Source organism: Eutrigla gurnardus (assembly GCF_963514095.1).
Source record: "Eutrigla gurnardus genome assembly, chromosome: 13".
In the NCBI taxonomy this organism is placed as follows: domain Eukaryota; kingdom Metazoa; phylum Chordata; class Actinopteri; order Perciformes; family Triglidae; genus Eutrigla; species Eutrigla gurnardus.
The window spans coordinates 5,730,681-5,754,382 of record NC_139936.1 but is presented as its reverse complement, the minus strand read 5'-3'; the positions used below and the strand labels follow the sequence as shown (position 1 = coordinate 5,754,382).

The following is a 23,702-nucleotide window of genomic DNA, read 5'->3' as shown; positions in this document are numbered from 1 at the left end:
CCCTTAGAGTCACGAGGCCCAATTTACTTCGTCTATGCCCCAAGGCCCATCAGTCCAACCTTGCGGTGCCCTCCGCTACCTGATTGGCATGTCTAGCACTTGGCCTCTGACCCCCTTCTGTGCCCTCTGGGCCACTCTCACATCTCACTGCAACAGCTAGTCATATCTGGGAAGCCAGAGCCCAAATCAATGTGTCTGTGATTATCAGTGTGTGTGTGTGTGTGTGTGTCTGTCTTTGGAGGTGTATTACTAAGTGTGTCAACACATGTAAGGGCTCCACTCTGAGCATGCCTGTGTGCATTTGAATCTGTGAGCATACATTTAGTGTGCGTGTGTTTGTGTGTTTGCGTGTGTGTGCAGACAAGTGGTCTGTCTATGTTGATTAGATAGGAGGCGAGTCCTGCAGTAGGCGGACATACTGGCTGACCAGCACACAGATGCAGAGGCGGGGGTGGGGGTCCGAGGGGGGGGGCAAGAGTGGTGTTTTTCCGCTGGCTTTGTAGTTTAGCCCTGAGAGGCTCACAGAGGTGATAACCAGACTGTCTCTAGGTCACACAGATAACACGCCTGTACACACAGCATTCTTCTTCTTGGGAGGACACACACACACAAGTGTAGGTGAGTATCTTTAAGTAGAGGAATGCATGCACACTTATTCTTACACAAGTGTAAAGGCAAACAAAACATCTCTCAACATGCTCCGTCACAGAAGACACAGTTAGGATGGACGGACTAAAAAGATGCTAAACGGACTGCATTCATACAGTGTAATCCTGGCTGCCATGAAAGGTGCCATCCATCAGCATCTTAAGTAATGCTCATTGGCACAGCGACAGCTTTTGGGAGTAACTTTAGGGCTTCATTATTGTGCCCAAGGACACTGGAGGGGCCGGGCATCAAACCGCCGGCCTTTTAATGAGCGGACGACTTGCTCTATGTCCTTAGCCACAGCTGCCCAAAGATATAAACAGAAATGATACGACAACACCAGAGGACAAGACTTAAACTACGGATTATCATGGTGTAGCCATGTCCAACATATAACGTCCTAACATGGATTTTATCGCCTTGAAATGTCTCATTCATCTCAATTTCAGAGGCCACTTAAAAAAAAATCACACAGAGAAAATGGAGAATAAAACAAGTGAGACTAAAAATATTTTAAATGACAAAGCAAATTTTTAACAAAGCAATCGGTTTGGTGGTAAACAAACCCACTTCGTTGCGCACTGGAGGGGGGATACTACACTGCACTTTATGGTGCATTTATCGCCCTGTTGCTTCGACTCAGCGCCAGACCGCTTTCAGAGCTGAAAAGTCAGCTGACACACAGGTCAAAGGCCACCGGGTTCTGCCCAGAGCAGTGACAGGCTTGTGATGGTCAGAGGATGTGAGTGGATAAACAAGAGAAGCAGGAAAAGCGTGTTGAGGATTAGGAGCTATAGCATCAGTGAGGGATGAGCGCAGGCTATCTCATTACTCCCGGGCACAATAAGCACAACAACTCTCCAAGCACTTTATAATTGCTGCTTCCTCGGCTACAAACAAGCTGTGTTTATTACAGCCTTCTTCTCCTTGGTGCTTTCACCGGTAAAAAAATAAATAAATATCATCTTCTAATTGCCACATTTCTGTAATACTGGCGCACAACGGTTTCACGGGCGGTTTGTCTTCTGTCCTGGAGATGGCTGATTAATAAAGTTTTTCTCTGACATGGAGCATGAGGGAGGATCCGAGGTCACTGCTGCATACTCTAAACCGGGCTGATCGTGGAAACTGCCATCCCTTTCGTTTACATAATTACATAAAGAAGAGAAATAAACATTATAATTTGAGGGAGAGTATGACTCAAGGACTTTCAAGGGTGATTTTTTTTCTTCTTCTTTCATTTTCTAATCATCTCTTTGGCAATTATGTGCATCCTAAATACATCCTCACAGATTCCATGTTTGTTCTTTTTTCATTATTTCATAACAATCATAAATGTGCATTTAATTAGAACCTGGTGTGGTTTTAAACTCAAAGAAGAAAACTCTAAACCCTTCACGCATAATTTCAGTGCACACAATGACATAACAATAGCAGTCTCCAACCTAATTACAGTCAATAGACACTTCACAAATCTTCACAAATCTTTTTAAAACTGAGCAGCAACGAAATTCTGTTTGCACCTCAATATAATTACCACATCTGTGTTTGGAGTAATTGACAAATTGTTGGAGAGCGTAGGTAAATTAAGATAAGATAAACTAAAAACCAACAGGTGTTAACAGTTTTACCTGGGTAGCTGGGCATTTTTGCAGTAAATTAATCTATAAAAAGGACAGCAAAAATATCCTTAATCCTTAATAAAAGAGCTATGCAGCTTTGAATTAGACTCAAGTTATTATGGTGACATTCTCATTACTCAATAAATCAACTTCTCCCTGCTCTAATCTACTTTATTCCATCACCCAAGTTCACTCAGTGGCAGCAGCTGGGAGGAATACTACATTTACTGCGAAAACATTTACAATATTGAGAATTAAATAGGATATTTCAGAAGTAATACATGCATCGGTTAATGGAAATTAAATGTTAGTGCAGCGATGACAGTGCCATTAAGGTGCGGGGTTTTCCTATTTGACTTGGTTATCCTTTCATCTTCTCAAGGATGAGGTCAATTAAAGTAATGATGATGAGTATCATCAGAGGCGATACTACATGGAGAGCCTACTGTAACCTTTGTTGGGTGGCTAGTACGCCTCGTTAATCAAAGCACGCCGAGACCAGGGGATGAAGGTGATCGCTAAGGGGTGTGCTAATGCTAACGCTAGCTGTGGTTAGGATTTACCATGACCCTGTGGGTTTTATTGGATTAATTCCGCAACAGGGAATGCACCTAAAACCGGTCTAAAGCCACACAAAACCAGCGTGTTATTAAGGTATTTCCTCCTGTTTTGACTGAACCACAATCTGAACCGGAAGCGACTGTAGAATCCCAAACAGACACCGACGATCGAGAAAACACTCTCATCCCCATCTCCGCACTTGATCCTGTAGCCGTCAAATGTGGTATACGCAGGCGTGTTCTTTTTTTTCTAAGTGGTTCGCCACATGTCGAGGTCAGGGGTAAAGGCTGGGCGGATTAGAGCCTATATCGAGTCAATGAGAAGAGGCCATATGGGCAAATGAGATCCATGTCCGTGAAGCACTAATCTGGAGATGCCCTCTGAGTGACCAGGGATGGACACGACCCAGAGCAGCTCAGAGGTTTGGGGATTTAAAAGCAGCCTGTGACCTGCTCTACTGTACTCTGTACGTTAGCTCCCCCATCTGACCCTGCATGCTCAAAGAGTAAAAAACCCTGGCAGGAAGCGTGGAAATGATTAAGAACACTATCGGAGTAAACAAATGCAGCTTTCTGTGCAACTCTATTGGTGCCATTCATCCAAAATACACTGAAAACTCCAGTGGGTAACATGAAAAAATGCTCTCAATGTTATGGATATGTACAGTGAATTTTGTTTCTCAAAAGAATTCTCCCTGCCGTTTGAACACATAGGAGTCAATTCAAAGCATAAACAGTATCACACTATAGATATGCATGCGTTTAAATTAAATTAACTTCTCTAGAAAGAAATACACATGCAGTTATTAGAAGACTGCTGGATAAAATGCTGTTGTTTGCCCCACAGCAAGTTAAAGTAAAAAAAAAAAAAAATGAAGCATAAATAAAGCAGTAGGAGGTATAGCAAGAGAAAAAAATAAAAGTGGAGATAAAACAAGGAGGAGGGGGTATTTATTAGCGATACTGTCCCAGTGATTGGCTGCGAGGCGGGTAGCAGAAGGACAAATGGACAAATCTGAGGAGCTAATAAGAGTGAATACGGAACGGCCCTCATGGGCAAATCTGGCACTAAGATGATAATGAGATTATAAAACCCTACTATATTGCAGCAAATTGTATAAGTGTTTCATTGAACCTTGTTGAACTTTCATTTATGCATGCCAGGCTCTTTCCTTTTTTGTCTCTCGCCTTTCTTCTTTTTTCCCTGGGATGATGGGGAGAATAGGAGAAAGGAGGAGAGGATAAAATGCCTCCTGGATAGAGTTTACCTAGTGCAGGGGTGAACTGAAGACCACAGACTGGGCTTTCCAGACACACTTCTAGTTAGCATAATCACAAGAGCCTCAACTGTAAAGCAATAGTGCTCCGCATACGAGACGTGATTATAAATCACACTTCAAATCTTGTCAACATCCTTCATGCACACGTCACGTAAACATTACGGAGATATATATTTATAGAATAGCTAAGCCCCGCAGTAAATAAATGTAATATATAAATAAAGGGAAAAAAGAAAAAGGATTAAATAGAGTTTATAGTCAAAATGAAATCTTAGAAAACACAAAAGATATGACTTTTTTTCTGTAAAAGCTTATCACACTTTTACTCCTTTGTCCTCTCCGTCCACTTGGATGCGACTCATCATAATCATGGTAATTAGTAAAGTCATGAACTGCATATCACACAATTAAGTTTGTTTTCGGGTAAATAATGTCATTGTTGTTGCATTACATTCATTTTGCCATTGAAAATCAGATGCATTGGTCTCAAATATGGTTCCACCCGCGTATATTACCACAAATACTGCAAATGATAATAAGACATTTAAAAAACACTATTATGATTACTCTTACCACTGCTACGACTATAAATGTAATTTTAAAATCAATTACCGCTGAAGTAATACCTCCACATCGCTCAGAATGAGTTGTAAAGATAAGCTAATGCAAGAGTCAACATTTCATTAACCTCACACAGCCGGAGAATTATATAGTGTTTAACTTTGACAAGCGTGTACAATTATTAGCTTGACGTATCGATCCGCTTCGTTTTCTCCCATTTGTCGGATAAGACGAGGAAAAGACAACACCCTTGTCTCGGACCCGCAGCGAGGTGCTTGTCTATTGACTATGTCGACATATCTTTGATTCTGATCTGGGTGAAGATCCGCGTCCGACAGAAAGCAAAGCGGCGGAGTAGATCAATAAACACGGACAGTCCTCGAGAATTGAATCAAAGAATCGAATCAAAGTGGTCAAGTCTTTGATTCAAAAGGAAAACGGTCCTGAGAGACCGCAACCTACATGACGGGACAGATTGCCCTGTCACCACGCCACAATACAGTGACCTGTCAACGGACCGGGAGCAGTGTTGCAGCCAAGACGCAAAGTGAAGGTTTGAGGGAGGAATCCATCAAAGGTTGGCTGGGATGTTGAACAATGAGGGTTGCTGCAGTAGTTCCTCATCTAAAGCTGCATTTCAATTTGTTTAATTTCTAAAATGCGGAGGAAAAAAAACACTATTTCTGTCGTGGCATGACCAATTTCAAATAACTACATAATCAGAAATCTATGCCTTCCTGTGAGGCCAAAAGGGAAATATGTAATTCATATTTGTCATTCTTTATTTATGCTAAACTGTTGTGTGTTTCCACATGAATTAAGAATCGCATCATCTCATCTTCAGTGACACAATTAAACAACCCTTAAGTTGACAGATATTTCCTTCCTTCTAGCTGTCATTAGCTAAGACCTCTTCATCTGACCCTGCAACTTTTCAATGACTCCAAACCAGGTGTCAGAAAACCATATGAATAAAAAGTCAAAGTGAAGTAAAGCAGATACTATGAACTTTCTCCTTTGCCCATATCCTGTTCATCTCTCATATCCCTGTCGAGCTAAGGCAGCATATATACACACATACACACACACCGTCAACATATAAAAGACCCCATATATGTGCCCATTCATGTTCCTAGCAGTACCCAGGAACATACTGTGACGTCACGACAGCGGCCTTCATTCCCAGACTGTTTGTTGTCGTGCGTGTACGTTAAGAAGTTTGACAACCTCTGCGTTAACGTCGTCACATATCACCGCCATTCATTTGCCCACATTAAATAAAAACCAACACTGCGGTGAAAACAAACAATTGCTAGCTAGCTAACGTCAACATGGTATATCTTTCCCGTTTAACATATTCAACCTCTCATTTCAAGCGGTGAAAATTAACTACGCAATACTTTGCCAACATATTAAGTGTTTAGTTTACTTGTATTAAGTCTCAAAGTGCATATATTTGTCTTACCTGTGTCCGTTGTCTCGGTAAATCGTTTGTCCTTACGGGACCGGAAGTAGTAGCGTCATTTCAAATCGGGCCAGCGGGCCGCTGGCCCGATTTGAAATGACGCTACTACTTCCGGTTTACCGACAGGTTGACCTGATTATTTCAAAAATGTAATTTAGGCTGATATTTTTAACTCTGACTCTATCATTATTTAGCAATAGTTTGAAATAATATTTATCGAGTGGTTTCTAGACTGATTATAGGTCTGTATGATGTGTTTTTAGCTTCTATCCTACTCCTGCAACACCCCTGTCAGGTATGCATAATTGGTTTCTCCCAACTATGGTGGTTGGTTCAATGTCCTAGTAAAAGTTGGTTAGTTAGTCAGGCTTGCTTGTGAATGCCAAGTTAAGGTTGAAGGCCATATATACAGAAAGTACCATGAGGAGTCTATGCTTATTGGCTACATTACAAAGGAGATGTTCTCTGCCTGTGCTCATGACACTCTAGTTACAATGCATAACCTTTGACCTGTTGAAGATAAAAATATAAACACGCTCAACCGGGATCAAAGAAGCTGCATATTCCCCAGCTGTAACATACCATAAATATTCCAAATCAAACAACAAATTCTCCTCACACTAAACACCAGCTGTGCATGACTCAACACTCTTTCCATTTTTTTCTTATTCATCAAAAGTATCAGTATCAGAACATGATATTAATCCAGGCTTTATTTTTTTTGCAAAGACACCAAGACAATAGGGCTTTTATATTATAAACACATTTGTTAGCCTGTCAAAACATATTTACTTCCTTTCAGCAAGAGTATGATCCACAGTCTCATGGTCTACCTTCACCTTCAGCTTGACATTTCCAGTTTTTAGTTACTTTGAAAACGGTCCCACTCTTACAAAGCAAAAATATTTTGCAGTGATTTCTAAAATCATCACTTTTCTTGTGTCTTCTAAGCAGCGTATCCATAGAATAGAATAGAATAAAAAACAGGCTGAGATCTCTAATGATATCCAGCTGATTATTGCAAAACCAAGCTGTTTTTAAGAAAGTTTGTTTTTGTTCTTGCAGAAAAGACTTCGAGCTGCAGATGATTTAGTTTTCCAAGTGATGGCAAAAAGCTTCTGCAATTAAACCTGGCCCTTCAGAGTCTCCGCATCAAAATCAAACAAGGAGGGAAAAAAGAGAATAAATAAACGATATCTGCAAAGCTCTCATATATTCTTCTAACTTCTTTTCTTTTTTATCAACTCAATGCCTTCAATATGACGCCATCGCTGTTGCCTCCAGTTACAGGGTGGCAAAATGGTGCAATTGGCCAATCACCATCAGGGAAGTGTGTGTCTGAGATTTACTCCGACACTAAAGGAAAATAAATTGCCCTTATGTGACGGCTGGGTAAAAGGAAATGTTGCATAGATGAAAAACAATACAAAGAGTAATGATGAATCACTGCTGAACTAAAGAAAAAAATCTGTTGTAAATTGGTATTCTGGTAATGTGGTTGGAGTTTATGATATCAACCTATAATCACAAATCAAATCAAATGATTCCATCTCACAAATCACCGCTGTATTACTAGTTTCCAACAGACGCAGCGACCCCAGACATCAGGAGTCCTCGGCCTCAGCATTTTCCACATCGTTATGATGTGGTCTGTCACAATTTTGACCCAGACAATAGCCTAATCCAACCTCTGTAAATCCAGGTCAGGGGTCAGGGTCCGGTTCACCAGAGTTTGCTTGTCTATTTCCTGCAACACTAGCTCAACGTGTGCCGGTCAGGCTAAGAAAACACTGAGAGACATGTGTGAAAAAACAAGCACAAACACATACACACATTTCCATGTGATCTTCCATCGAGCCAGCGGACTTCCACCGTACCAAGCTGTAAAAACAGTGGTTGGAGAGGGGGAGAGGGTAAATTGTGAGTTTCCTCTGAAAGCGTTAAGTCACACAAACATCAGTCAGATGATGTGTGTGCGTGTGTGTGCGTGTGTGTGTGTGTGTGTGTGTGTGTGTGTGTGTGTGTGTGTGTGTGTGCGGTGAGGAGGTGCAGACAGCTAGAGGTGTTTCATGGTCAGCGGTGCATGGATCAGGGAGGTGAAGGTTACAGTCAAGTCGAACCAGGACAGTGCACATTCCCAATAAGACCATGACAAAACGTGTGTGTGTGTGTGTGTGTGTGTGTGTGTGTGTGTGTGTGTGTGTGTGTGTGTGTGTGTGTGTGTGTGTGTCAGCCTTTATTCCCAGGCACTCCTTTGTGTCTCTGCAGTATCTTGGTACATTAATAACACCGAGGCACAGAAGTATGAGCCTTAGGAACAGAAGAAAGGCAGTGTGACCTCCCATGTCATTGCGCGGGAATTATTTCTCTTTTCTTTAACAATATTGCATCACTTTTCCAGCAAACTCCCCGCTATTTTCATTTCAAGATACAAAAAATAATAATAATCGAGAACAACTTTCTACAAAAGTCCCCACTTTTAATTACGGGAAGCGTAGCAGGAAACGGAGAAAAGGCGCGCACGCAGGATGACATACAGTAACGTATTTATGTTGTGAAAGAAAATGAACACGAGTCTCTTTCTGCAGTCCATTAGGGTTAATTACAGGATTGTGATGGGATGCTTGTAACAGAGCAGGGTTGGTAATTAAAGTACAGGTAAGACATTAACTTACTTTTGTTAGCCATTAATCAGTGTTTACCTTCAGAGAGCTCTCTCTTTGTAATTAATAATCGGCTTGGACAATGAGTAATCACCCAGGAGGAAGTTGTGTGTCCATGTGTCTGTGTGTGCTCGTGTAAGTGTGTGTTATTAACAAAGGGGGGTTTTCCGACCTTTGAAATAGCATCTTTACTGATCAAACAAGTGATCATCCATCTCGCTGATAGAAGAAAAAGTCAATAAAGTAAGTAACAAAAACAAGGAAGCCATCGCAAGAAAAATGACTGTAGGACTGTGTTTTCATCCATCTTTTTCTCGTCACCCTCCGTCTCTCTCTATCTCGTGTTTCTCCTTCTCTTTGCGTCTAAACGGCGGTGTAGGTTTGGGGGGTGATTACATCTTGGGGAAGCCCTCAGCAACCACACTTAACCAGCACCCCTCTCCTCGTTTGTCTGTCATTCTAGTAGTTAGTCCACCACACACACACAGACAAAGGGGAGCGTTTCCAGCATGGAGATTGGTTCCACTTTATCTGCATATTTAGCTTGTGTTCAGTGTGCTGCTAACTGATAAAATTCTGCTAGTCTGCCAGGCCACTGCACAAACGCCAGAGCAATGACCTTCTTGGGGGAACAAATTCCTTTTTGCACGATGGAGGAAAAAAAAGAGCGGATGGAGTGAAAGGAAGATTAAGATGCATTAAAAAAAAGGAGGGAAGCCGGTCAAACGCGAAGGGAGTGGGTCCAGGTTTTTTATCACATTTAAAACAAGAAATGGAGACACTCCTGCTATGCGTTACTCTCTCTCCCTCCCCTCTCTCTGTGGTCCTTCCAGCCCCAGAATGCCATGCTGGTACACAGGCGTTGCTTCAGAGATGATTAGGAATAAGAGACAATCTCTGCCTCCACTTCTCCCTCTCCCTCCTTCTGCCAAGAGTCTACCAGCATGGAAACACAATCATCATATCGTCACTGGTCCACGCGGGGAGGCAGAGCGGCAAAGTGGAGGGAGGGGAGGAAGGAGGATGTATGGAGAAAGTCAGAAGTGCAAGGACAGTAAAGAGAGAGAGAGAGAGAGAGAGAGAGAGAAACACACACATAGACAGAAAGAGGCTAAAACTCGTCCTTCACCCCGCCTGACCAGTCCCAGTGCCCACATTTAAACACACACATCCAATACTTTGTTAGCCTCCAGACATCTTGGTGTGTGTGTCTGATCACATGCCCCCCCCCCCCCCCCACACACACACACACACAAGATGTGATGTGTGTGTTTCTTCATGTGCATGAAAACAAGGATTCACCGGTCTGTTCTCTGCTGCTGCGATACTTTATGGTCAATCCTGATTTCACCACCTACACACACACACACACACACACACACACACACACACACACACACACACACACACACACACACACACACACGTGAGCGCCATAGCAACCCAGACAACAGTAGCCATGGCAGCAGAGGAGGTGACTGTGTGCCCTGACAGCCTTCCCTCAACCTTCCCTCAACCCTCGTCACCTCTGTTGCTCTGCTGTGACTTTCACCACAATGGCCGCTGCCTGTGAAACCTGCCAGGCTGCCAAGGACACAAAGACGACGGAGACAACCTTTGACATCAGGAGCTGCCACCAAAAGGCCAGAGACAAGAAGAGTTGGCAGCTCAGTTAACAGGCCAGCGACTCAAATCCATTCAGCGCGGTTAAAGTGGCAGAAGTCAATGGAGCACAAGTCAATAGTGCATACATACAGATGGACACCGTGTCACAGGTCCGCGATATGGACAATGCCAGGCATGCCAACGCTTTCAAAGCGTGGACTGCCATATCCCGGCTCAAAGGTCACCGTGTTCTGACCGTCAGCAGTCACCGAGAGGAGACGTAAAACACCGAGGTACAAAGACATGAAATACAGTATGGGTTTTTTTTTTTTTTTTATATCGAAGGCTCGATGACATTTCGAGACGCTGATTCACTGGTAGATGTTAAGGCCAGCCACCCACACGGCTCCGTGTGGAACATGGTGTTTTAGTGGCCGAGATGAGATAGCGGTGTGTTGGAGATGAATTCACCAGCACGTGGAGCATGTGTAAGATGACCTATACATTCACCGCGGCGTCACAGAGGGGGGGCTCGGGAGAGGAGGCGATCGCAGAGCAGGACTGCTAGAGTGATGATGGAAATGTGCGATGAGACGAGGATGTGTGTTTGTATTCCTTCACACATTTAACAATCGATTACAGAGTAAAAAAAACAGGTGCGTTCGCTACTTATGACACTTCCTTTTGTTTCTATGTGTGTGTGTGTGTGTGTGTCCTTGCATGCCCGCGTGTGTCTCACTCTTCAAACAACACTGCAATCATCATCTCTTATCAACGGTCATGTCGAGGATTACAGCTTTTCATCCCTAATCCTACATTAAGGACACATTCTCATGATGGCCGTGACATCATCAAGGCCAGTCAACCACAGAGAGGGCACGGGGACGGAAAGCCAAACGCCACAGGAGAGGATTAATTAATATAGGAGAGTACATGATGAAAAAAGAAAGAGGGCGCGACAAAGAAGACGGACAAAATATAAAACAAACACATTTCCGTAGCGTACGAGAGACGAGCTCTGTTTGTGCACGTGTTTGCGTTTCAAGATAATCTGCCACTGCGTCCGTTTCTCTGATGATCCTTCTCAATCAGCGCTACCATGACCTCCGACACACAGAGCAATCACTGTCGACATACACACCACGCTGCACCGACTGACCCCTGATAATCTGCACTCACTGTATATTCCACTGATGGACACAAACGGTAAACAGAGGTGAAATAATATAGTGTGTTTATGCGGACTATGTTTGATACCTGCAGAGACTCGAGGGCAGTCCGGCAACATGGGGTCCAGTGGTGTGTCCAGGGGTTCTGGACTCGATACCCAGTTACAACAGTGCTGCAGAGAGAAGAGAAGAAGAAAAAAAAACTGATAATTAAACATTCTGAAAAATATATATTATAATTGTTGTATTATTTTGATTTCTTGTTTTAATAAAGCAGGTTTAAGAAGACAAGGGAGACAAAGAAAAGGGGGACAGGTGTGGAGGAAAAGGGGGAAAGACGATGATCGTGAAAAGAGGTGCATGGCTGAGCGAGGTGGGGGGAGAGAGAGAGAGAGAACGAGACAGGAACAAGCAATTAAAAGCTCTGTGACATGTTGCTCAGACAGCTTGGCGTTTGTTTGTGGTGGAGCGATGAGGCCTTCTACCATGGTGGATCAGTGGGTGCCCTGGGGGAGGGTGTCTGCCCAGCTTGCTGACCCATAACCCCCTGCAAACACCCCTAGTCCTCTCAAACCCCCCTGTGGTTGACAACTCTACTGTCAGAAAGAGGAGAAGACCTCTTTATCCGCTTTTCTGTCTTCATCTCCCCCCCGTCTGCGAGGCTCGCCCTCCTTCCACCTACTATTGTTCCAAACACATTAAAACCTTAAAGTACATCTAATAATGAACAAGCCACACTTCAAAACAACGCTCTATTCCCATGCTCCGAGTTATCGTTCTCCTGCTCGCGATGACAACACATCCAACTGTGTTTTCCCTTTTTGACCGTGCGATGCCGACTGGTATGCCGTGGCTTGTAAGGTTAGGAGAAAAAACAAGGGGGGGGGTGAAGCAGAGAGGGACAGAGGGAGGCAGAGAAGGAATGCTTGGAGAAGACGTTCTCCAGATAAGATAAAAGTTCAATAGAAGAAAGAGAAAATGTAAAGAGATTAGAATGTGCAGCTGGCGTCCTTCTGAATCACTGCTTATCTGCCCTTGTTTACTTTCACCCTGGCCCCCTGACAGCCATTACAGTGTGGCACATGCTTGTGTGTGCGTGTGCGTGGGTCAGTGATTGCGTTACGGGGGGTCTCCCACGAAGTTGTGTAGCGTCACACACACACACACACACACACACACACACACACACACACACTGTTGCATTTTTGCCCTCAGCAACCCTGACTCCCAAGGCCCTGGAAGAGGAGGGACTGGAGAGACACATCTAGTAAATGTCTCCCACTTCAACTCCTCCACGAAACACAAACACACACATGAAAGAAATGCAGGATCTCATCACACTTCTACTCAGCTGTCATCCCTCAAGTTAACCCCCACCACACACACACACACACACACACACACACACACACAGAGATAAGTTCATGTTTCTTTTTAGATGAATATCTACATGTACAGGGACATTGAATATACACCCGATGTCTAATTGAGCCCCTCTTGGCTGTTTTTTTTATTTTTTTAAGTCTACATACGTTTCTGCAGCGATGTCAAAGTAAATCTCCTCTGATACCGTCTGCTTGACATGTGCTACATCTTCTTTTTTGTGCCGCAGCGCTTTATTTATTGCGAGCTTACGGAAAAAAAATATAGAAACCAATTTGGAGAGATGATCAAGATGAAACATCTGGCCCCCAAATCCTTCGCAAAATATCAACAAGTGAGTAAACAAAAAATTCAGTTGGGAAATGCGTACTAAAAGGTCTGTTATTAAAATAAAGTTGGGCTCATGTGTCATCCATTCCAATCCAATCGAAATAAATACAAAAAGCACAAACTGAATCTCTGTATTATATTACTTAAATAAAAAGTAGTCGTACACGGGGTATAGCATGAGAGGAGCCAGAGAGCGTTGAAGTAAGATCGGCAGAGAGATGAGGGGGAATGGAGGGGGGCGGATGGGAAGAGGGGGGGGAGATGACAAGTCATCTTGGTAAACAGTGGCATATTGTGTATTTTTAGATCCTTTGCTTTGCCCTAGATGTGCTCTCCTCTGAGCCCGGGCTCGAGGGCAGAGCGGTGTAGAGCGGCACAGAAGCAGTGGGGCTCCTTGACTGCTACATCAAGTGTCTCATTGTATCTCCTTTTAATTCATTCAGTCTGTCTGGAGGAAGATGTCAGCTGGGCTGTGGAGCAGTGGGCTGAAGGCGGCTGGAGAGAGGGGAAGGAGGGGAGTCTTTCAAAGCCCACCCTCCCTTCACCTCCACCAGCGCCACCAATGGAGGCAGGGAGGTCGTGGTTTGAATAGATTTGTCAAGGCAACAACACACATGTGCACACAAACTCTTGCATAAATGCACACACACACACACACACGCACACACACACAGCACACAGCCCCAGTGCTGTGGGAGACCGCAGGCACAACAGCAGTCACATAAAGGCAAGGCCTGCTGGCTGGGATTAGAGAAGGGCGACTTGACAAAAGGATGGCACATCACATCGGTTGCCTCCGACGCATAGCATCATCACTTCAAGCAGTTTCTCCGCTGATCAATGGCGCCATTGAACTAAAGGCAGACAGAGAAACACACAGATTTCGACTCCCCCCCCCCTCCACCACCACCATCTCTGCTGTTCTGTGCATACATACATGTACACACACATTCACACACTGTCGAAGAGTGCATTTGGTTTCACTTAAATCCCAACACACATTATGCTAAAACGAAGTCCTAAAAGATCATTTAAAGTGGCGAGTTACAGGCTAAAGCTAGGCGCTAAAGCTAACCATTAAGCTAAATGTATGCTCCGAGGGTGTAAACGACAAGCAGGTGTACGCTCTACCTCTCTACCCCTCTACCTTGCTTTAGAGCCGTCTTTTTTATATGTATATGTATGTGTGTGTGTGTGTGTGTGTGTGTGTGACATCCACCACCTGCTGCCTGATGCAAGTCAGAGTGGAAGCCGGCCGGCCTGCTTTCTTTCTTTCACATACACAACAAACAGCCAAACACACACACACACACACACACACACACACACACACACACACACACACACTCAGAGGGGTAATGGACACAAAACACTGCACTCAGCTGATGGCAGGGGGATCTAATGGAGCCTTCACAAGGACCAAATAGGTCTGTCATAGGTGTCCATGTCCACTACACGGTGAGTATCACAGGAATACACACACACGCGCGGCGGCGCCTTGTAAAAAGGCCACGCATAGGCTCCTCCCCCACCTTCCACAGGCGCCGTCAGAATGACACAACCTACTATAAGCTCACGTTAGCCAGAGTTCATTCACATTTTCATGATCAACAATTTCATAAAGAGGCTATTTGATAACCAAATAAGTTAGAAAATTATATTTTTTGACATTTTTGGAAACTGTAATGCATATATTAAACAAAATATGTGAAGTATATATTTTTCACCATTAGTATACAAGTATCGTCAAATGCTCAAACACCTCTTCTTTCTGAAATCACACAGGCCGGCGTCCCATCAAAGAAACTCTGTGCTTTACAAAAGTCTCCTAAACTATTACACACATGACAGCCTGCAACCTAACTTCTCAGAAAGTAGTCCTGAGTGCCAATTCTGGCTAACTCTCTCTCTCTCTCTCTCTCTCTCTGTGTCTGTCTGTCTCTCTCTCTCCCACCTCCTCCAGTTGCTGTATAATCTCTATGGATTAGGATGGTTTATTCATGACCATCATGTACTCTGTATGTGTGTGTGTGTGTGTGTGTGTGTTCGTGCTCTGGGCAGGCCACTAGAGTGTGACAGCAGGCCAGCACAGTGACAGGAGACACCTTGGAGACTGTGACAGGCTGCCAGCTGTACACCATCATTCGCATTTCTCCCTCACACTCGCTTCTCCTCACTATGCTACTCATCTATCTCCACATACATCTCTTCATCTCCTCTCCTCCATCTGTATTCACTCCATTCATATCCTACCTGTCTTTTTGTTTTTCCTTCCCACAGCTCTAACCTGTGCTTTTCTCGGCACCAGTCAACGGGATCTAAATAATTGAACGTTTCTCATACTTTATTTCTTTCTGTCTCGGTCAATGGATGGACTGTTTCTACCTCTGCCACTGGTTATTCCCTGCCTTTTTTTCCCCCCTTTCTCTTTTATCCCACCTTCACTCTGTGTTTCCTCTCCTTGCCCGTGACGTCGGCTGCCCGTCGTCTGACCCATTCGGTCCGTCTAACCCGGGCCCAGCGGGCGGTCATCTCTTAAAAATCCCATCTCCTCTCATCGCTCCATCCCACCATCCAGTGACCTGTCGAACCCCGGAGGTAGGGAATTATCTCTGTCCGAGGAAAACACAGCAGTGCACCGCCGGGTTGCCGACCTCGCATGCACCCACCTGTACGGGCACCCACATTTATGCACCACCCAGGGCATTACTGCAGGTTCACTGCTAGCTCCTCTCTGTGATGTGCAGCACCCTCTGAGCTGCCCTTCCTATGTGTGTGTGTGTGTGTGTGTAGGGTCACTGATGTATATAGAGATGTTAAAAAGGAGCATTTTAAGCATCTACTGTCGCTCGTGTCTTAATTATAATAATAACTTCACTCACGTGTAGATTGTGTGATCATTCAAAGACAAACATCGGGACACTGAGCCAATGAGAGACAGAGAATTAGCATATTGGGTGGAACACAAAGGGACACTGACCTTTCGGTGGAACCACTGCGCATACACAGCATTGGTTTCTAATGTAAATGATGGAGGACGGATTCGATTTTGGATTCACCTCAATCCTCGTGCTGACCCGGGGGCTTGTTAACTAGCACTGCCATCCATGCAGAGAAGCCAGGGGATGTGATGTAATACTGAATTTCAGTATTGAAGTTATCAGACATTATGTTTGCCAGTCCCCCCCTCCCCCACAATGTAAACTAGATTTGAACAACTCCAAAAGTTACGCATATCTGGCAGCATTGATCTACAGTATGTATCATAAATACTAATAATTTAAGAACAGGAGGCATTAAATGTTAAATAAAATGTATGGATTAGTTTATATAATGATTTTTTACATGAAGTATAAACATATTTTGCTATTAGCAAAAATAATGAGTACTCTTTTTAAATAATGAGCCCAAAACTGTATTGGTACTGCAGGATATTAAGAATTTAAGGTAAGTAAGAAGAAGAGTATGTATATTATTTTTTCTGTTGTATCATTGAGAATGGCATACATAGGTGGGTTGGGGTTTTTTTCTCACCAGAGGAAAATTCCCTTTAATTAGGTGGGCTCCTCTTTTGATTCAGCCAAAAAAAAAAAAGGAGCGTGGGTTAATAAGTAAGAGAGGGAGTAAATCCTCTCCTGTCCCCTTCTACTCCGACCGGACAAAGAAGGTTATTTCAGATTTATTGTTCTGGGTAATCATCACAAATAGAAAATCACTTAACATTCCAATTATACCGTGTCCCGAACAAACCCTTAGATGAATCAAAAATAGGAATTGCCAGACAAGAAGGGGCCAGTGCAACCTTGAATCCCCAACACTGAAAATAACATGCAGTGTAACACACGCGAAATGGGAAATGACGGAAATAGCAAAAACAAAAGGCAAGGGATGGAAAATAGGAAGTAATACGAATAAAAGGTATGGTCTTTGTGTGTGTGTGTGTGCGTGTGTGTGTGTGTGTGTGTGTGTGTGCGTGTGTGTGTGTGTGCGTGTGTGTGTGTGTGTGTGCATGACATTTGCATCTCGGGCTCTCAGCAGCTCTGGTCTTGGATGGTCCTCATCTGTATGTGCATACTGAGTGAGCCCAGGTGCTGCGTATGGCGCAGAGGTCACACCAGAAAGGGCAAGTGCTAAAATGAAGCTAACACAAATGCACATGTGCACGTGCAGTCTGTCTCACGCGTTTCCCCGACGAGCACGTATATAAACACATGCATGCATGCACATATGCAGGCCCGGCCGCATACACAGCAAGGGTTGACCGTCTTTGTTATTCATTGACGTGTACCCGGGAAGAAGAAAAAAAAGAAGTGGGGTCTGGTTCAAAAAAGAAGAAGAAGAAGAAGAAAGACAGCGAGGGAAAACATGCAAACAATGGTTCTCTATCACTTCTAAATCTAGCTGTGGGTCGGGGCTACCTGGGAAGGTCAGCGGGGTTGTGCAGGGAGAAATCAGAGAGGAGGGAAAATCAGAGGGCTCAGCTCACCGCTGGGTGGATTTACATGATGAGATGGGAGCTCAGGAACGGACCCCCTGTCCAGTTTGCAGCCTCTTTTGTTTGCCTTGGGTTCATGTTTGTGTATTATTGCATGTGTGGGTTTTTAGTTCACCTGCTGCATCCAGTCCTGCGTGCCTTTGCTGGTCTCCTGTAGCCAGATGTTGTGAGCCGAGTCGGTCAGCGCCACGCCGCACGCTCTGTTCTTCACCTGCATCTCCCTCTGATTCATCTGGAGGAGCAAATCAAATCTGTGTTAGTCACCGTGGCAGCATGTTAATGACACAGTCACTGCTGAGGAGGACGCTCTTTGTTTCGACCAAGAGACCTTATCCTATAAGACGTATGATAGGGGGGAAAAGAATATATCATACCCACTGTGTCAGTAGGTACTTGTGAAATAAAAATTGTTATTCCCCGTCTAACACACACTGTCAGCCTATTCCCTGGACCAGATAGCACAGACCCACTGGACAGCCGATACAGATTCAAGCCGGTGTATAGCATAATGTTATAAAGTGAAATATGAAAGAGCTGCTCCGGCGTGGCGTGTCCTTGTCACGTTCTGTGCAAATGTCCCCTCTTCCCCGTCCCCATCCTTAATAACCTTTCCCTTCACATGTCACGGAGAAACGTGGCTTCCGCCGGCCCGTCTTCCTATTCCCATCTGAATGTCAACGGCAAGGAAAATGTCACGCAAAGGACTTGTTACCGCACTACAATAGACTCCCCGCACTGCCGGGCCCACCCCGAGGAGCACGGCGGGCCTCGGGAACCAGCCCGTTTCACAACGCTTTACTGTAAGATAAAAAGCGGGAAGAAAGGAGGACAGGACTCGCAACAATAGGTGCACAATCACGTTTAGTGAAGGATACTGGATGGATTGTGGAGTAGAACTAAGTTTGGTGATTACCTGTCTTCTAGGACAGATTAGGTCCTGAACTAATAGACTTCCACTGGGCTTGGCTGCCTGAGAATAAGACAAGCACCTCAGTGTGAGTCTAGGTAATGTGATGGCTAAGGTAAGGATTGGAATATCAGTGGTTAGTTGGTGCTTGAATGTAATAATAGGATCAATAGCGGGCTTTAAAACCCAAGTGTAACAAAGCAAAATAGGTCTGAGGCTTGAATACAAAGCTAGGTTTTGAGAGGGCAGGGGGAGGTTTAAGCTGCTACGAACACAAATCTAAAGTCTGACGCTCGGAGAAAGTAGCGATCTTATACACATTCACAGCGGGTAGCAGCGGCCGTCTACACGCCGGCGAGATTGGCTGCACGACTGGCTGTACATCAAAATGACGGTGGGCATTTGAATACATCCTCTCTTGGCCGGCCAAATTAAAGTGGGAGTGTATAGAGATAAATGGAATCTATTAAGGCACTAAGGACTCATACATCACACAGCTGATAAGGCTTTCAGTGGAGCGTCTTCACCGGGGCTGCAGGATTGAGCAGACTGAGAGGGGAGGTGCAACCACGGGCAGGGGGAAAAGAAAAGTGCACAACTGCAGAGATAGACAACAAAAGAAGAAAGACGTGGCACATGTATGCGCAGAGCCATTCGCTCGCTCACACACACACACACACACACACACACACTCCTCTCTGTACTCCCTCCTCATCCACGCTTGGTTGAAAAGCTTTCCTCTGGCAGAACTGGGCCCGTGGGAGCAGCAAAGTCAACCTTTTAAAACTGGAGGTGTCAGTCAAGGTCCTGTTTTCTGGCGCTATAGCCAAACGGGCCAGTCCCTGAGTAAAGGGGCTGCTAGCAGAGGCCAGGAAACAGGAGACAGTGGACCGGCTGTCCATGGAAAACGCTAAGCACATGACTTCAAACCAGTCAAAAACATCGCCCCAAGTTTGGGCAGAAAACTGACATTTTTTTATCCCCACTTTCCATGTGGATAAATAGGTCTCCATCGTATGCCCCTGAAAACATCTGTGTCCGACTTTTTTGATGGAAAATGTACTTTACATGAGTACGGTTCGCTGGATATCACTGGTATATTTAAAGTGTAACTGAGCTATAATAAATCTATTATCTGGTGCCAAAGTAAACCGTGTGTTAGTGTGTGTGTGTGTGTGTGTGTGTGTGTGTGTGTGTGTGTGTCTGTGTGTGTGTGCGTCTGCATATATGTGGGTACAACCCTTGGAATGAATGTGTGCTAATATGAGGCAGTTTGGTGGAAAGGCAAGTGAATGACAGACAGCGGTTAGGCAAACAGAAAGGTATGTACAAAGAAAAAGGCACAGCTGGGAGGTGGGAGGGAAGCTGGCTTCTAGATGGATACGTCTGGAACTTAAATATTGGAGCGAAATATTTAGACGGAGCGTGATTAATCTTAATAATCCAGCAGACACTGGAGAAAAAGTGTTTTTTTTTTGTTTTTGTTTTATAAATAGGACAACTAGACCTTCGGAAATCCTAAAGCTCACATTCAAATTGATTAGATTCAGCATAAAAACAAGTTATTTCTCGTAAAATTAAGTTGGAAATGTGAGGAAAAAACTCGAGTATCTCCGTGATTTGCTATCCAAAGACACTCTCGCAGCGTTACATATATTTGCCGAACGAGAAAAGGTAAATAAATCAGCAACTCTCGCCAAACAAAGTCTGTTTTCCTGACGATGCCTCAACCGAAGATTAAAGAGCGAGCAACTCCGTCTTCCAGCGCCGGCTATATCAATCACTCCTTCTGACAGCTCTGGTTGCTGCGCCGCCTCCCCACACACACACACACACACACACACACACATGTTGGGCTGTGGTAACAGTTTGGGGTAATAGGTTGACAAATAATGACTCCAGGAAAAGAGTGCTCTTCGAGTGTGGCCCTCAACCACAATGATTTTGACACCGCCGGGGTCCCCGTGTTTTACAAGCCACGATGACAACTGTGGTCGGCTGCACGGTGAAAGCCAACTCTCAGCACATCTTCTGCTAGGTGGGCGACACCCACGGTTTAACTTACAAAACCAGTTACCATGAAGCCGCAACGCTCCCGGCGGGGCAGCAACGTACAGCTGTCTCATCCCGTGACTCATCGCGTTATGATTTTTTTACACCACGTTGGCCCGTGAGTTAGCGTCGGCCATCTTTATCCCCCAAACGTTAAAACGTGCTAATCCACTATGTAACCGCAGACTGCCGCTTTAACAAGGAAGCAGGGGGGGCCAGCTGTTGTGATCAGTCTGGTATCGGACAGGGAAAAAAAAGGAAGAGAAACATGTGGAAATACTTGTTGAGCTAAAACCAGCGCACAGATGTTGAGACATTTGCCGCCTCTCCGCTGGCCTTTCCTTTAATGCCGGAGCAGCTGGATATGCAGAGTAAAGTTCAGGTGGGGGTTGAACGTGAGGGGCTTGTGTGTGAAAGAAAATCGAGGGAGTCGAGAGTCAGAAGGTTATGAGAGGAAGCTGAATGGACATAAAATGTAGTTTACTAGAAGGACAAAAGAGGGAAATGAGAAGAAAAAGCAAGACAGATGAGAGACAGAAGGAAGATGTGCACAACGGAGAATATTCATGAGCGCTTTATTGATCCCCATGAGGAAAATTCTCTTTTCCCTCGGCCCACTTCACAGAGGAACGGACCCCCAGGGTCAGCTTCGGCATAGCATCGCTAAAGCAAGTGGGCTTTCGCTGTCTTTAAAACACAAGCAGAAGCTTACGTTTAAGTGGGAGTGATGCATATGATCACAAAAGGTCTGAAGAGGAGCTAACGGGTCCGTATGAACAGGAACACCTGAGCCATCGCCGGCCTGATGGACTCCATCTCTCTTCTGCACCAGCTTTACAGAATGAAATTATTACATTACAAAAAAATATGTGTAAAAAAAAAGGCATTTCTTAACCCGTTTGTGACCCGCCGCTTAGAAAAACACACTCCCTCTCCGTGAGTTGAATTTAATTCAACCGCAACTACACATCACCTTTCACATTCCTCTGAAGCACGCTAACAAAGCTGAGTCACAACCGATGGCGCAGACATGAGTTTCACCCCGACCCGACATACATTCAACTCTGGATGAACTCAGAAATCCCCCCCCCCCCCCCCCCCCCCTCCCTCGCGTTTACCCCCTCTCTCTCTCCGTTTCCTCCTTCATAAACCATTTCTTATTCTGACTTCTATGCAGAGGGCCCGGTTGCCATGGAGACCCGCAAAACATAACAGATTTCTGACCCCCTAGTTTGGCACAATTCTACTTAATCCGGCTTTTCACAAGTTCTATGAAATAGCCGGCCCCCACGCATTCGGAGCCACTCAAACACACGCACATGCAGACTTGCCTCTGACCCCTGTATCTCATACCTGACCTCTCACATGGCTCTCAGCAAAGTACAGTGTTTAGCGCTTTAAGCCGCTTCCTGCTACAAAGCCAGCTAATTGCCAGACTTTTTGTTGTGCATAATCTTATTTTCAACCACTGCCGAAGAATGTGATATGCGACGGCTGTGTGTGTGTGTGTGTGTGTAAAGTGTGGGCTGTGTGGAGGGATGTGGGGCATATTAATCATGTTTATTTATCTGGACGAGGAGTTGAAATAAGCGACGAGACATCATTTAACAGCATGCTAAGCTAATCTCTGGTCGAGATAAATACTTCATTTCTCTCCTCTCCCCGTGACGCTTCCTTGCTCGCGACGGCTCCGCTGACGCTACATCTAAACACCGGCAATAATAAAGACAATTATTTAGGCCTTTGATAATTATGTGTCAAAGGCAGCGCAAGCCACTAGATAATTGGGAGAAAAACTGAATGATAATCCACAATGGAGATCCCCGTGGGGGAGACGGGCGGACTTATCCCTAGAAAGAATGCGGAGCGGGGAGAAAAGAGAGAAAAAACAGCCAAAGACATAAAGATGAGAGCTCTTTAAGGGGCCTTGCTTACTGTCAGATAGTCAAAGTGAAAAGCCACAATTATACATAGAGGGAGAGAGAGAGAGAGAGAGATAGGGAGGTAGTGAGAGAGCAAATAGAGTGCAGCAAACAAGAGAAAACAAGAGGGAAAGAGAGGATGACAGAAAATGAGTGAGAATGAAAAAGAGGACACAATGTTGAGAATTAGTGGGAGTGAGCAAAGACTGAGCAGAGGCCAAGGGGAAGGAGGGGAGAGAGAGAGAGAGAGAGAGAGAGCGAAGCGCCCCGTGACGATGCCAGTCAGAGACGAGGCTTATAATGTGGCAGCGCCGTGCACTGCCAACAGCCACAGATAATCTAGGACTACCCACTGAGCACTGAAGCACTGCTTAAATATTTGATTGATTAACTGTCCTGTCGCTGCCAGAGAGTTAAGAGGAGAGAGCGTCGGAGGAGCCAGGGCGAACACAGGAAAAAAAACAACAAACAAACACGTACGCTGGTGCACACCGGAAGGTTGGGAAATACATGGCGCCGGCACACTAACACATACTCCCCCAGAAATCCCCTGCAAGCCAACGTTGGAACGGGAGCACAAACACACACACACACACAGCGAGTGTGTGTGGAGTCAGCAAAGACAGTGGCGAGGGCTGGACAAACATAAAGGCCCGACTGATGCTTCGACGGTGATTTTTCCCCGATCATAAATCAATGAGGACAGTAGACTTATAGATGAACGTCGGTTAAACCGATGATCCTCGGGGACTGGTTTTATCTCTCATTCCTACAGTTTTTCGCCGTACGACTGTATGTTGCTAGCAAAGGTCACACAGGGTGGATGTGACACACACACACACACACACACACACACAACACACTCCATGTTCGTCCCTGGCTGTGAAAACACAGGCAGCTGGCCCCCCACGCTCCAACACCCTCCACAGGAAGAGACAACACCAGCGCTTCCTGTGGCTTTGAAGCAGCGGTCCCAGGTCCCCTGTCGGTCCCCCAGCTTCCTTTGTCTTAACCGCAGGAAGGAAGCCCTCTCTAGCACG

General features: G+C 45.0%; 2 protein-coding genes across 2 annotated transcripts in view; both read right to left on the bottom strand.

Moving 5' to 3' along the window:
• mctp1a (multiple C2 domains, transmembrane 1a) overlaps positions 1-23,702 on the bottom strand; it is a 455,748-nt gene that overhangs the window by 102,178 nt on the left and 329,868 nt on the right. The window lies entirely within an intron of this gene.
• arb2a (ARB2 cotranscriptional regulator A) overlaps positions 1-23,702 on the bottom strand; it is a 140,740-nt gene that overhangs the window by 31,598 nt on the left and 85,440 nt on the right. Inside the window, exons 9-10 of the mRNA XM_084025765.1 lie at positions 17,897-18,013; positions 11,662-11,746 (exon numbers count right to left, since the gene is read on the bottom strand). Of these exons, the coding sequence (XP_083881891.1) occupies positions 11,662-11,746; positions 17,897-18,013 (202 nt within the window). The remainder of the gene's footprint in view (positions 1-11,661; positions 11,747-17,896; positions 18,014-23,702) is intronic.